The following is a 12,545-nucleotide window of genomic DNA, read 5'->3' as shown; positions in this document are numbered from 1 at the left end:
GTACAGCTAGCTGCACGGCTAACTCAGCTAACAAGATAACAGAAGCTACAGTCATGGATGGATTTCAATTTTTACATATTGCACCTTTAATGTTAGCATGCCTAATTATATAACAGTTATGTGCCAACTCAACCCTCTTTTGGTCCATTTTTAGACTGTGTCCTGGAGGTTGTGTCTAACGTAGTCCAATGTGTTCTCTTCCTCCCATCTAGAGAGCTAAGATCGGGCCAGGCAAGAATGCAGAAGGGAAGTCGGCTAACGCTGCATCCCGGTTCGATTCCAATGGCAACCAAGATCGCATGAAGCTGGCTGACTTTAACTTCCTGATGGTTCTGGGCAAGGGGAGCTTCGGCAAGGTGAGGCGTTGGTGTCTTTGTCTGTCTTGTCTGCCACTTAGTATGTACCGCAGATCACAGCAACCCGATATACTGCCCCCAGTTTTTCTGCGCATACCCAGTACTCTGAAAGAACATATCATAGTATGGTAGCGATCATATGTATGCTAAGATGCACAGCTAAGTATGTTGGTGCTGTAATTGTTTACTTTGAAGAAAACCTCTGTTAGCATTTGTCTGTGTTTGCGTTTGACTGAGCCGCACAGCTCTGTATCCACACACGGAGCTTAGAGGAAAGAGAAGATGGACAGAAAGAGAAGATAGAGATGGAAGGAATTAAAGGAGGCGAAGCGCAGGTAGACAGAGATGGATGAAGGGAGAGAGAAAGAGACGAGGAGGATGAAGTGACAGGCGGAGAGAGTGATGAAAGGAGAGAGAGAGAGAGACGGAGATGCGAGAGCATGGCGGAAAGGTTGACATGAATGAATTGAGAGAGAGGTAAAAACGTCAGACTGAATGAAAGGAGAGGAGAGCGAGGAGGGAGGTGGGGGGGAACCTTGGAGAGGGTAAGACTGACGTGAATGAATGAAAATCGAGGCAGGAAACAGAAAAGAATGGGAAGATGTGGTGTGAGAGAAAATTTGGTAAACGGCGGGTAGAACAAGCAAAGATGGAGAGAGAGGGAGAGAGAGAGCATTGTCTGTGTACCAGACCTGTATGCCGGCAGCCTGTTTCCATGGTAACAGGCATTTAAAGCAACACTGATGCGTCAATGTGGAGAGACTGAGTCGAGGGTCGATCATTACTGGAATACCCGACACACACACACACACACACATGCAGATTCCCAAAATGTGCACAGATACACACCTTCTGTAGACACACGTGCAGCCTGTGCCGGAGCGTACAGAGACACACACCTGCACGCATGCATGCACACACATTCCTCGTTCAGGCCTATTCTATGTACAGTACACACACACACATAACCACATGCACAAACAGGCGTTCATGTGGTGTTTTTCTGAGTTTGTGTGGGAGGCTGGTACCTTCAGAGCTCCTCTCTGCCTCAGTGTCTGAGGACATCTGCATCACAATACTGCTGCTAACAGTTCTCTGTGCATGGTCACTGTGTGATGATAACACACACACACACACACACACACACATATCTTATGGGCAGACACAGGCAAGAGCATGCATCAACGTGATCTGCAAAGTCATGTCTCTATACAGACACCAAAAGCAGGCAAGCATAAACACATAAATACACATGTATGATGCAGCATTTAGTGGGTTAGCGTACGTTTATTTGTTTTTAACAGTACCCAAACATGATTCTAGCCAACAACAAAGGTATACATTACAGCAGTCAGAAAGCTGTAGAAAAACTTAACAATAAGCTTCATTGTCAGAACATAATGCATTGTAATTGTAATAGTTGACAGCTGACAGTTGGTGGGTTGTTTATTTATGGTATCAGGCTGCTGCCAATCAATTCTAATCAAACCACACCAACAGAGTCTCGATGAAGCAGATTAGATGAATTTTTGACTGTTGAACAACTACAGGTTTTGTTATTATTCCAAAATACTGAATGTCGTAGATAAAAACAAAAACAAGATTTGAAACTCACCTTTTAGGGGCTTCAGTCGACCTCACGGCAACGCAGGCCCAAACTTGTGATCTTATTGTGATCTGCTGTCAGCTAGCACAAAGGAATACAATAAGGACATATAAAAGTTTGATTACATTAAAAATAATCATCAAAAGCCTGTTTTCTTTTAGTGGTAAAGACAGTAAATGTCTGAGGACCTGAGGAAGTCTCACTGTCTCCTGCCTTGACTGTGTGCGTGGGGCTAGAGAGCAAACACACACTGCCTCGTTGGACATGATCCATTGAACTGTACACACTGTGTGATATATGACAGCTTAGAATAATACAACACAGCCTGCTGTAATACAACACAGTGCAGCACCACGCAGTGCAGTGGAGTGTGGTTTCATTAGTTTTCCCTGGGTAAATTCACTCTGCAAGGTCAGCAGAGAAAACACAGTGGCATCATTTACGACATATGACAGTTAATATCCCGAGGACTGCTTTTCTGTCAAATGACCCTGAACAACTTTCTTGGATAAAAAGGGCGTCGCCGATAGTGACAAACGACACGATTCATAGTAGAGCGGCCGGTTCATGAATGACACTGTAACCAAAATAACCTTGAGTAGGACGCTGATCCTCGATGAGATCATGAAATGCAACTCGGACGCTTCGCGCATCAGCAGGCTGCCTAAAATTACATGCAAAAGATAAAAGGTGTAATGAATCAAATGTGTCAGCAGGGATAGCGTGTAACGATGCCAAAAAGCTCCGGTTGTTACTTTGTGCGTCGCTCGTGTGCGGAGGCGTTTTTGATTTTGGACGAAACCCTGTGGTTTTATGTCTTCTTTCTCTTGTCCTTGTCCTTGTGGTTGCATAAAATGAGCTTTGGGCCAGATGGTGTCCTTCCTCTCAGTTTCAACTTTATAGAGTTTGTATTTACATAGAGTCACACTGGCACCATATGTGAGGAGTCCACACATACACAGACACACACTCACAGCGTCTTTTAAAGGATACCACCAGAGTAGATGACAGATATCTAAACTTTAATGATTACGATTGGAGCGCACATTCTTGAACTGTGGCTGCCCTCTATGCTAACACATCCTCACACACACACACACACACTTATACCTGTACGTCTTTGTCCATCTGTGCTGCATTCCCTGTAGTACCCCGAACCCAATAACCCCTCTACATTATCATGTCTGAATATTTATAAGGCATGAACAGCAAAACTGCAAAGTTTCCGATCTCATAGGAGAGAAAAATATGAAGTGGACATAAGGTCACTCTTATTGCTCTATTCTTTGCAAAGAATAATTAGTGCGATATGTTTTCCATTTACATGAGTAAGCTGACATCCATCTATCAATTTCTAATGACTGAGCAGGTAGTGGTTCTGCTCACTGAACACAGACGCAGAATAAGTCTACTCACTGTGGAGATTAACCCTTTGTTTAATTTGCACAATGGTCCGTCTAAGATCTTGTCTATCTTGGTTCCCTAGACAAACGGTATGTTAAACACATCAATAAATCAATCAAACTCAGCTTAATTTGAACATTCGAGAGGTTGCATAATTTGCGAGTCACTGAATTGACCCCGTGTTTTATGCAAATTAACACAAGAAACGTAATAATAGCTTTTAATGTGAAATACGATTGAATGAAAGATCCTTTGCTGAGGTCCCAAAACTCAATTAGCCTCGTGGGAACTACAAACACACCATGCTAGCCATGCAATGTAAAGCTCAGCCATTTTTCTCCTCGCCGGTTCACTGCCTTGTTTTAAGATAAAACGTTGAAGTACTTTTATGAGTTTTAGAGTGATAGGCTGTGCAGTCAGTCGACTTGTTTCAGCAGAGTAGAAAAGAGACTTTATCTGTGCTGATAAATTACACAAGTTACAGCTTTCCTCAGTTTCTGACAGTTGTCTTGCATCTGAAGCGTGGAAACTTGGAGTTTTTTGCTATTAGCAAACTGTCAAAGCTTTTGCAGAGAATTGGTGAGCTTGAGCTTGTGTAGTCTGACTTTTAAAGTCAAAACTAAGTTGCCGAGACATTCTAATGATTCGCTGTTGCTCTAATCTCAAGTGATGTTCTGATGCATCTGACCTCCCATTTTAAAGGTCACATTGATGACATTTTTATGTAGACAAATAATTTTTTTTGTAGCAGAAAGGTGCAGAATAAAAGTATGTAATTTCCCTAAAAACATGATCATGATTGCCAAGTAATAATTTTAAAGATTTATGTCGGGACCAAAATTATTGTTTTGTTTATCTCTGTTGGAGAATTCTGACGGTTGGTTCCAGCTTCTAACGTTTGTCAGCCAATAGTATAATGGCGTAGGTATCACGTGAACCCTTTATTGAAAGAGCTATGGCACTTGTTACAAATTCAACTATAATGATTGTGTTCAACATTTTAGGAAGTAAATGTTTTGTCAGTCCGTTCTATGTAAGGCAGTTAGCTTAGCTGCTTATTAGTGATTTGTGAGTAATTACTGTATATCTCTCTTTTGTAATCTGTGAAAAAAATAAAAAATAAAAAAACAATTTTCCTGACTCCAGGAAGTTACTGCCACTGGCCGAGAAATGGTCCAATAAATAGTGCCCGTAAGACAAAACCACACTTTGGCTTTTACAGATTAAACAAACAAGAAATAACGTGTTAATTAGTGAGCTTTAGAGGCGCTGGTAGGGAGATTTTGTTACCTTAAGACATAGCCATGCTAGCCGTTTCCCTCTGCTGACAGTCTTTATGCTAACCTAAGCTAAATGTCCTGGCTATAACCTTGTACTGAACAGACATAATAGATATAAGAGTGCATTATTCTCATCCAACTCTCTGCAAGAAAGCAAAAAAAAAATGTGGTTCTCATAATCTTCAACTATTGCATTAAAGCTCCTCTTTGTGAAGCTTTCTATACAAACAGCACAGACCGCTTCAACAGTTACATTTGCCCTAATAATTCCCCAACACACATCTCAGTCTAGTGAGTTGAACTCCTGTGGCCTGGTCACAGGCCTGCTTCAAATTTTATGATATGACCTGCGAGCAGAGACTTGACCTACATTTTGCCTGCTATTTGTAGCAGCAGCTACTGGATTGTTCAGGAAGGAAGATATGAGGACAGGAGAGAAGAAAGCAGGAGGAACATAGAGAGGAGAGGAATCAAGAAACAGGATGGAGGGAATGATGGAAAAGGAGAAGGAGGACAGGATATCTGAGAGAGGAACATGAGACAGAAATGTTTCCTCTTCTGTTTGAGAGACTGAGCAGTATCAGTCTGACCTTGGCTAACAGACATCTAAACTGCTGAGTACACACACACACACACACACATAGACACAGCAACACAGAGGCATCACTTGGCATCTGTTGGTCGACCTCCACAGGAATCAGCAGCCACAGATTATACATGAAACCACCCATGGTGTGTGTGTTTAGCGTTTATTAGTGTGCGTGTGTCTCACAAGTTGTAATTACAGGCAGTCGTGCCTCCGGACTTCACAATTAAAACAAATAGGATTTCTGGATTGCTTGACTGCTGCCAATCTCTTCTTCTGCCATTCCCTCGGTCCTTCCAATCCTGCTGTCCTTCGTCTATCCCTAACGTTTTAAGTCCTAGTCTCCTCAACCCATTCACCTTCTTTTATCTCCATCCGGCCCCACACTGTGTGCCCTAAAGAAAGAAATATGAAATAATCCCTCTTTCTTTCTCTTCTCTTTCTTTTCTACTTTTTCTCCTCTGTGATGTTTGTGAAGGGCAAAGAGAAGCTAAAAAGTAGGAAAATCTTGTAAAAGTCCGAAAAAAAACTTGCTTGTAAGGCAGATTTTTGATCCAACTGCTGCCCTTCCTCTTCCTCTTGCTGCATTTCATCAAGATCATGGTGAATGACTAACGAAGGCCTCTTACTGTGCGATCTGTGCTGCCATCTTTGGTTGCCCATTCGACTTTGGCTCCCAGAGACGGTCACCTTCACAAAGTGTTGCCCATACTGTTGCTATAACTGTCAAGCTGTCCATTCAACATTTACAGTGAGGATTTTTTTCTCACCAGGGTTGCCCAAGTCATCACCTGCCCTCCTCTGCCTCTGATTGGCTAGTAGTCAATGTTCTTTGTTTATTAGGGTCGGTTAGGTTTACGCGTAAGCAGTGAGATTGGTTACGGTTAGAGTAAAAATATCGATGTTCGCCACTAAAATCTTATATATTGCACCTAAAACTGGAGTAGCTGGAGTATTTCCAAAATCCAAAAAAGACCTGTAACACCAAAAACAACACTTGTGAGGTAATCATACGCTCCCTAACCTCTGGAAGTAATGTTGGGTTATTACTGTAGGTAATAAGATATTCAGCCTGACACGTTAACAGCTGCGTCTTACACCAGAGCGGATAAACACAAACACTTCCGGCTCTGTGGCCAGAGCTCGCTTTTTATTCTCGCTGCATTCTCAAAATGAGAGAAGCACAAAGGGATGATGCAAGTTGATGACATGTGTGCTTTTTCTTTTTTTTTTCCATAAACTCTTAGCGCTACGATTCACCAGGAATTTATATCACAATGTGACATGCCTCTGAATTGATATTGTGCAGTCTGACACAAATTGCAAATTTTATTAGATCAATCTCGTGCAGAGTTACAAGCAATCTCACCATGTGGGAGCCTTTTATCACCTCCTCTTCTTCTGTCCTGTCTTTCTATCGCTCCTATTTTCACTGTCCTCAGATGACATCTCGAAAAATGATGAACCAGTTTTCTCCCTCCGTCCCACCTGTCCTTAGCCTCTTTATTTTCACTTTGGTCAGTCACAGTCTCAGACACATTCCTTCATCCCTGCCCTTTACAGTACCTCCTATCCTCTTCCTATTTTGTCTTCCCTGCACCCTTCTCTCTTCCAAGGTGGTGTTCGTATGAAGTCACGACAGGGAGCTGAGTGCCGTTAAGATTTTGAAGACTGATGAATTAACCGCCCATGTGTTTCCCATCTTTCCTCTCTCCTCCTCTGTGCAGGTGATGCTGGCAGAGCGTAAAGGGACGGAGGAACTGTACGCTGTGAAGATCCTGAAGAAGGACGTCGTGATCCAGGATGATGATGTTGAATGCACCATGGTGGAGAAGAGAGTGTTAGCGTTGGCTGGGAAGCCGCCGTTCTTAACACAGCTGCACTCCACCTTCCAGAGCATGGTGGGTGGGCCGACGTGTGTCACAGCATTTGTTATATGAACCCTTTTTCTTCAATGAATTAAGAACACTGTTACAACTTAATTGCTTTGATGCCAAGTTCATATCATATCCATCATCTGTCTATTACATTAAGGATATAGTCAGTAAATGGTTAGTTTAGCTTTGCGCTAATGCTGGAAATAAGGAGAAACAGCTCCCACCCTACTAGCACCTCTAAGACTGGCTAACTAAGACGTGATATAACATTTGTTTAATCCATAAAGGAACCGAACGGTGATGACAAGATTAAGGAAATAAATATTCTGGCACACAATCCTTAATAAAACTGCAAAACTTGTTCATTTCCATTCGTTTTTGTTTGGATTCAACAAACAAGACAAACGGTAACGTGTTCATTCATGACCTTCAGGTGCTAGTAGGCAGATTTTGTTACCGTTCAACAGGTCAAGGCTAGCAGTTTCCCCCTGTTTCCAGTCTCTATGCTAAGCTAAGCTAACCAGCTGCTGGCTGCTTCTTCATATTAAGGCTAATGGACAGATGTAAAAGTGGTATCAATCTTCTCATCTAACTCTCATCTATTATATTATCCACCCTGTTTAAATCAGTGACTGTAGACTAGATGACAGAAGCATCTTTGTATAATACAGTACAGTCGCTTGGATTAATGGCAGGACTGTGGTGTTCGACTGCATTCGTCTTTGTAAGGTCCACCTAATAAACTGGCACACACACACAAACACAGTTTATTTAGAGAGGGACTAGTTTATCTCCTTGCTGTATATGGCAATATACCTGCTGTGTCCTTTCTTAATGATTTCTACAGCCCTGTCTGCAAGTTCAGCATCAAACCTTAAGAAAAGAAAAACATTAACATCTACTATGACAAAGTAAAAGAATGATAAGGCAGGAAAGGGGAAACAAGTGACTACTATTCTAAGTGCGGACACTCTGAACAGTTAAACAAACTTTATATTAAGGTCTTTGTAATAAGTGTAAGTTAAAAGGTAATAAGGACCTTACAAGTCTTTATAAGATGCCTATTAAAATTAATAAACTATATAAAAATTGATTATAGCATCATAAACATGTTTATTGTCAGATTATAAGACATAATATGCACTTATAATTGTTTTAAACGTTAATAAAAAAATATATTGTTTGTAAAATCATTGCAAACACATTAAGTAGGTTTAACAAACTTACTTATGATGTCATTGTTAAACCATTACTCAGCTTTTTGTTGCTTTATTAAGATTAATACATACTTCATTACACATTTATTTAAAGCTGTGCTTTTTGCAGCTACCAGATGTGAGGCAAGAACAAGTAGCTTCATTAATCCTTTATTAGGCTTTTGTTAACGTTCCTAAGCATCTATAAACTGTTAACAAGTTATTTAATGTTTATTATACTATCGTCAACACTTAAAAAGTCTTATTAGTGTTAATACGTAACTTATAAGGGCCTTATTACCTATTAACTAAAGCTTCTTACAAGGACCTTAAAAAATATACTCTTTCCATTTTCCGTTCTTTGCCAGCTGAACTGACAGCCTTCGTGGGGCTCTCCACCTCCACATGATATTTGATATGAAGGGAGCCACAGCGCGGTGTCCTGCTGAAGGGCAGAGTCGCACTGCTGGTGAGCGCTGTGGTCTGAACAGCAGCCACCCTGCCAGCTGTCACCAGCTCACAGCTGGAATACACAGGCCGATTCATGCTCATCTGCTGACGTATAATCCATATTACACTACAGATGAGTCAACAGAGGAGTAAATATAGCTCGCTGCTTTCATACTTCACACTGAGCACATGTCGTTTACATGCACTGCATAAACACACGTTTTCATCGGCTCGTAAACAAAATGTGCGGCGAGTTTGAGGTTGTGGTTAAAGGCTGGACAAATAAAGTTGACCTGGCCTACACACACACAAACACACACACACACACAAACCATGAGTGAGTGTGTTAATCCCCCTCAACAGTAATTCTCTGACCGGAGGAATCGTACATATGGGGCTTAACAGGCAGTTAACACACACACACACATACTTTTAAAGCCAATTAAAACGCGAATGCATGCACACATACATACAGTATATGTTGGGTAGCACACACGCAAAAAAAAACATTTTCGTCACACACAGACACACTCGACAAGATTTTCTCCAAACACACACATGGCCACATACCAGATCCCCCCCACTCTCCCTCACACACTGTACCTTATTGCCAATTTCTGTAGATAATGGAGGAGAATGAGCTCTTAAATTGAAGCTGTGTTCCCTCACTTGAAGAATGATTGGATGCACATACAACAGCCCAATCACCTCTTTCTCACCATCTTCTTCTTCCCTCTCTGTCCCTCCTTCAATCTTCTCTATTTACCTCTAAACTACCCCTTTCTCTTTTCTCCTGTGACCTCTCACCTGCCTTTGTGAACTTTGTCTGACCTGTCTCCGTCTATCTCTCCGCAGGACCGTCTCTATTTTGTCATGGAGTACATAAACGGAGGAGATCTCATGTATCAGATTCAGCAGGTCGGCAAGTTTAAAGAGCCCCATGCTGTGTGAGTGCACACACACACACACACAGACACACACACAGACACAAAGCAGCTTTTGTAGACTAACGGCTAAAGATACATCCTTATGCCATCATAACAGGAAATCTTAATCCCACGCTTATAGATGTTCCACAGTTTGGTAATGCTTTTTTTTTTTTTTAAATCATACTGAATAAGCCATCAGCAGTTTGACGGGCTCAGGTGAGCAATCCTAGCAGAGCCCGGGGGTGAAATATGTTGTTCGCCCCGATGCGCGTTGCCGCTCTGTAGAACTTCAAAGAAGTGAGAGTAATCCAGCAGCGAGTTTTCACTGTGTGGTAGAATACCTCCAAAACTGCAGAATATAATTAAGGTGGCTGGCGAGATCACTGGTGTCAAGTCAAACCTGCCGGCTGACATATTTGACAAGCGGGCTGTCGGGAGGGAAAGCGAGCGCTGTGGAGGAGTTTGCCCTTCATCTGCTTCGTAGGGAATTAGAGTTTCTTCCCTCTGGCAGGAGGTTTAGACTGCTGAAGGGCAAGTGAGTGAGGGCGAGGATCTCGTTTATCTAAGGCCTTCGACGTGCTCTACTCTTAGTGTTTATTTATTAGATAAAGTCAAGGTATTCTGCTCCGTGGACGATGATGATGATGATGATGATGATGATGCCTTTAACTTTTGTCTCAATGTCTTGACCTTTGCATTTTGTCCTCTCATGTGTTTATGACTCAGTCCCATTTCCACTTTTTACCCCCAGCTCTTGTTTTCGAGTGCCCCCTTGCCCCTCAGGACAGAGTTACATGCTGTTTTCAGCTGATTTCTCTTGCGTTCTTGTGACATCCTGGTGTTATCACAATGCCTTTTACCATCTGATGGAGATAAAAAGCGCTCACGAGTCGTTCGTAACTTTATGCTATCAGTCAAGTCATCAAATACAAAAGAACACTGCTTCATTACCTGGCCACCAGCGGTGCTTTACAGGCTAACATTAGCAACCCGTGCTCCTAGCCTGCCAGTCTGTACTGATATTAGAGGAGCGGTGTGTGGTGCAACTTTGCTGATGGTCTTTAGGTAAAGTCTCGGCATCATAGCACCAGGGGGGAGTAGCAGCGTTGAAATACACTACTCAAAATTAGTGAGGGATATTAGTATATGGGTGCATGTATGCATGTGCATGGATGTGCAATAAAGGTCGAATTGAATGTGTCGCATTATTTTTCAGATGCATATTATCTACACTGCTCCCCCTGCCTTCAAAATGCTTCTTCTCAGACAGTATTTTAGGCGCATTTTACAAACAGACACTGACGTGCACACCCATGCAAACCCACACAGGCAAACAATATCTGTTGACTGCGTGGTCAGCGTGTCCAGACCCCTCCTGTTGATCTTATCAGCTGCTCTCTGGCCTTGAAGAGACAGCACTGACCTTTATGTAGACACACACACACACACGCACACACACAAATTATCCCTCTGTTTTCCTCTCGTCCTTTCCCTCAGCCTCTTTCTAATTACTGTTTTTGTTTCTCCTTGTGTTCGTGTAGATTCTACGCGGCGGAGATAGCCATAGGTCTGTTCTTCCTCCATCTAAAGGGCATCATCTACAGGTAACCTCCACCACATAACATACTAAGTCACACAGTGTATCCCAATTAAAGTCAGTTATTCTGTCTGTGTCGCACCTTACCATCTTTCTTGCAATTATTTATTCCCTATCACTCTCACTTACTTAAAACTTCGGATTATAAAAGCAAGCTTTGAGATGAGAAGCCCTCCTGGTCCGTGTTGCGTGATGAACCGGGTGCTGTTCCCCTTTAACACTGTGATTCCCTCCTGTAGAGACCTGAAGCTGGACAACGTGATGTTGGACTGTGAGGGGCACATTAAGATTGCAGATTTTGGCATGTGTAAAGAAAACATGAACGATGGAATCACCACCAAGACCTTCTGTGGAACACCAGACTACATCGCTCCTGAGGTAGAGTGTGTGTGAAGCGTGAGTGATGGCGGCCAATCAAACCCGGTTGAGTTAAAGGGGAATTCCGGTATTTTTAAACCTGATTCATACTTACCAGACGTATGGGAAATCGATCCAGTAGATCACCTGCTTGTTTTGCCAGGTCTGACAACATCACAGAAACTATTCCGACAGAGACTAACCTTTTTGTTAAAGCTTCTGTAAGAGTTGTTTTTACTAACTTCCTGTCCGTTCTGTAGTTAGCATCCCCTCCCTCCTCTCTACATCACGCAGCAGTATTCACCAGACATAGCAGCAAACAGAAAGATCCTGCTCTCTGTGCGTTCATAAGCAGACAGGACCACCTCTTTATGAACCTCTTCTGTCCTGATTGGATAAAGTGGGCAGGGATACCAGAAAATGTCTTTTCTGTTTTACTGCATGAGCAGGGGGCGGTGAGACAGGCGTTACTGACCAAACACTCTACAGCAGTCATTACTCTGTGAAGACAGAGCTATTTTACACTTGTTTTATATTAACATATCACTTACAGTAGCTCTAAATAATAAAATCCTTTTTGTAACCACAAACACAAGTCTCACTCAAGGAGAAGCTTCACTCTGAAATCTCGCAAGAGGTGAGTTGTTGCAGGAAGATGACAGTGAAAAGAGTTGGAGAGAAGAGTTTGGAGTTGAATTTATACCCAAAGTCAAGCACAACTCGGACTGTTTAACTGATTTTGACAATCTAGATAAAGTAACTGTAACACAAGATTTCAGAGCGAGAGACTTGTTTTTGGTCATAAATGGGTCTTACTCTTCTCCAAAAAGGTCTATCTCTGTAGAAATTGTTTGCGTAATGTTGTCAGACACAAAACAAGCACTTTTAATCGACATAACTTAAACAG

General features: G+C 42.2%; 1 protein-coding gene across 2 annotated transcripts in view; it reads left to right on the top strand.

The window, feature by feature from the left end:
- The window catches only part of LOC311267697 (protein kinase C beta type-like), a 113,377-nt gene that overhangs the window by 71,995 nt on the left and 28,837 nt on the right, over nucleotides 1–12,545 (top strand). For both annotated transcript variants that reach the window (XM_084370917.1, XM_084370916.1), the window contains exons 9-13: nucleotides 213–356; nucleotides 6,960–7,133; nucleotides 9,611–9,702; nucleotides 11,226–11,288; nucleotides 11,521–11,659. In XM_084370917.1, the coding sequence (XP_084227043.1) occupies nucleotides 213–356; nucleotides 6,960–7,133; nucleotides 9,611–9,702; nucleotides 11,226–11,288; nucleotides 11,521–11,659 (612 nt within the window). The remainder of the gene's footprint in view (nucleotides 1–212; nucleotides 357–6,959; nucleotides 7,134–9,610; nucleotides 9,703–11,225; nucleotides 11,289–11,520; nucleotides 11,660–12,545) is intronic.

Source organism: Pagrus pagrus (assembly GCF_965226575.1).
Source record: "Pagrus pagrus genome assembly, chromosome: 13".
NCBI lineage: Eukaryota > Metazoa > Chordata > Actinopteri > Spariformes > Sparidae > Pagrus > Pagrus pagrus.
This window is presented reverse-complemented; position numbering and strand designations above follow the sequence as displayed.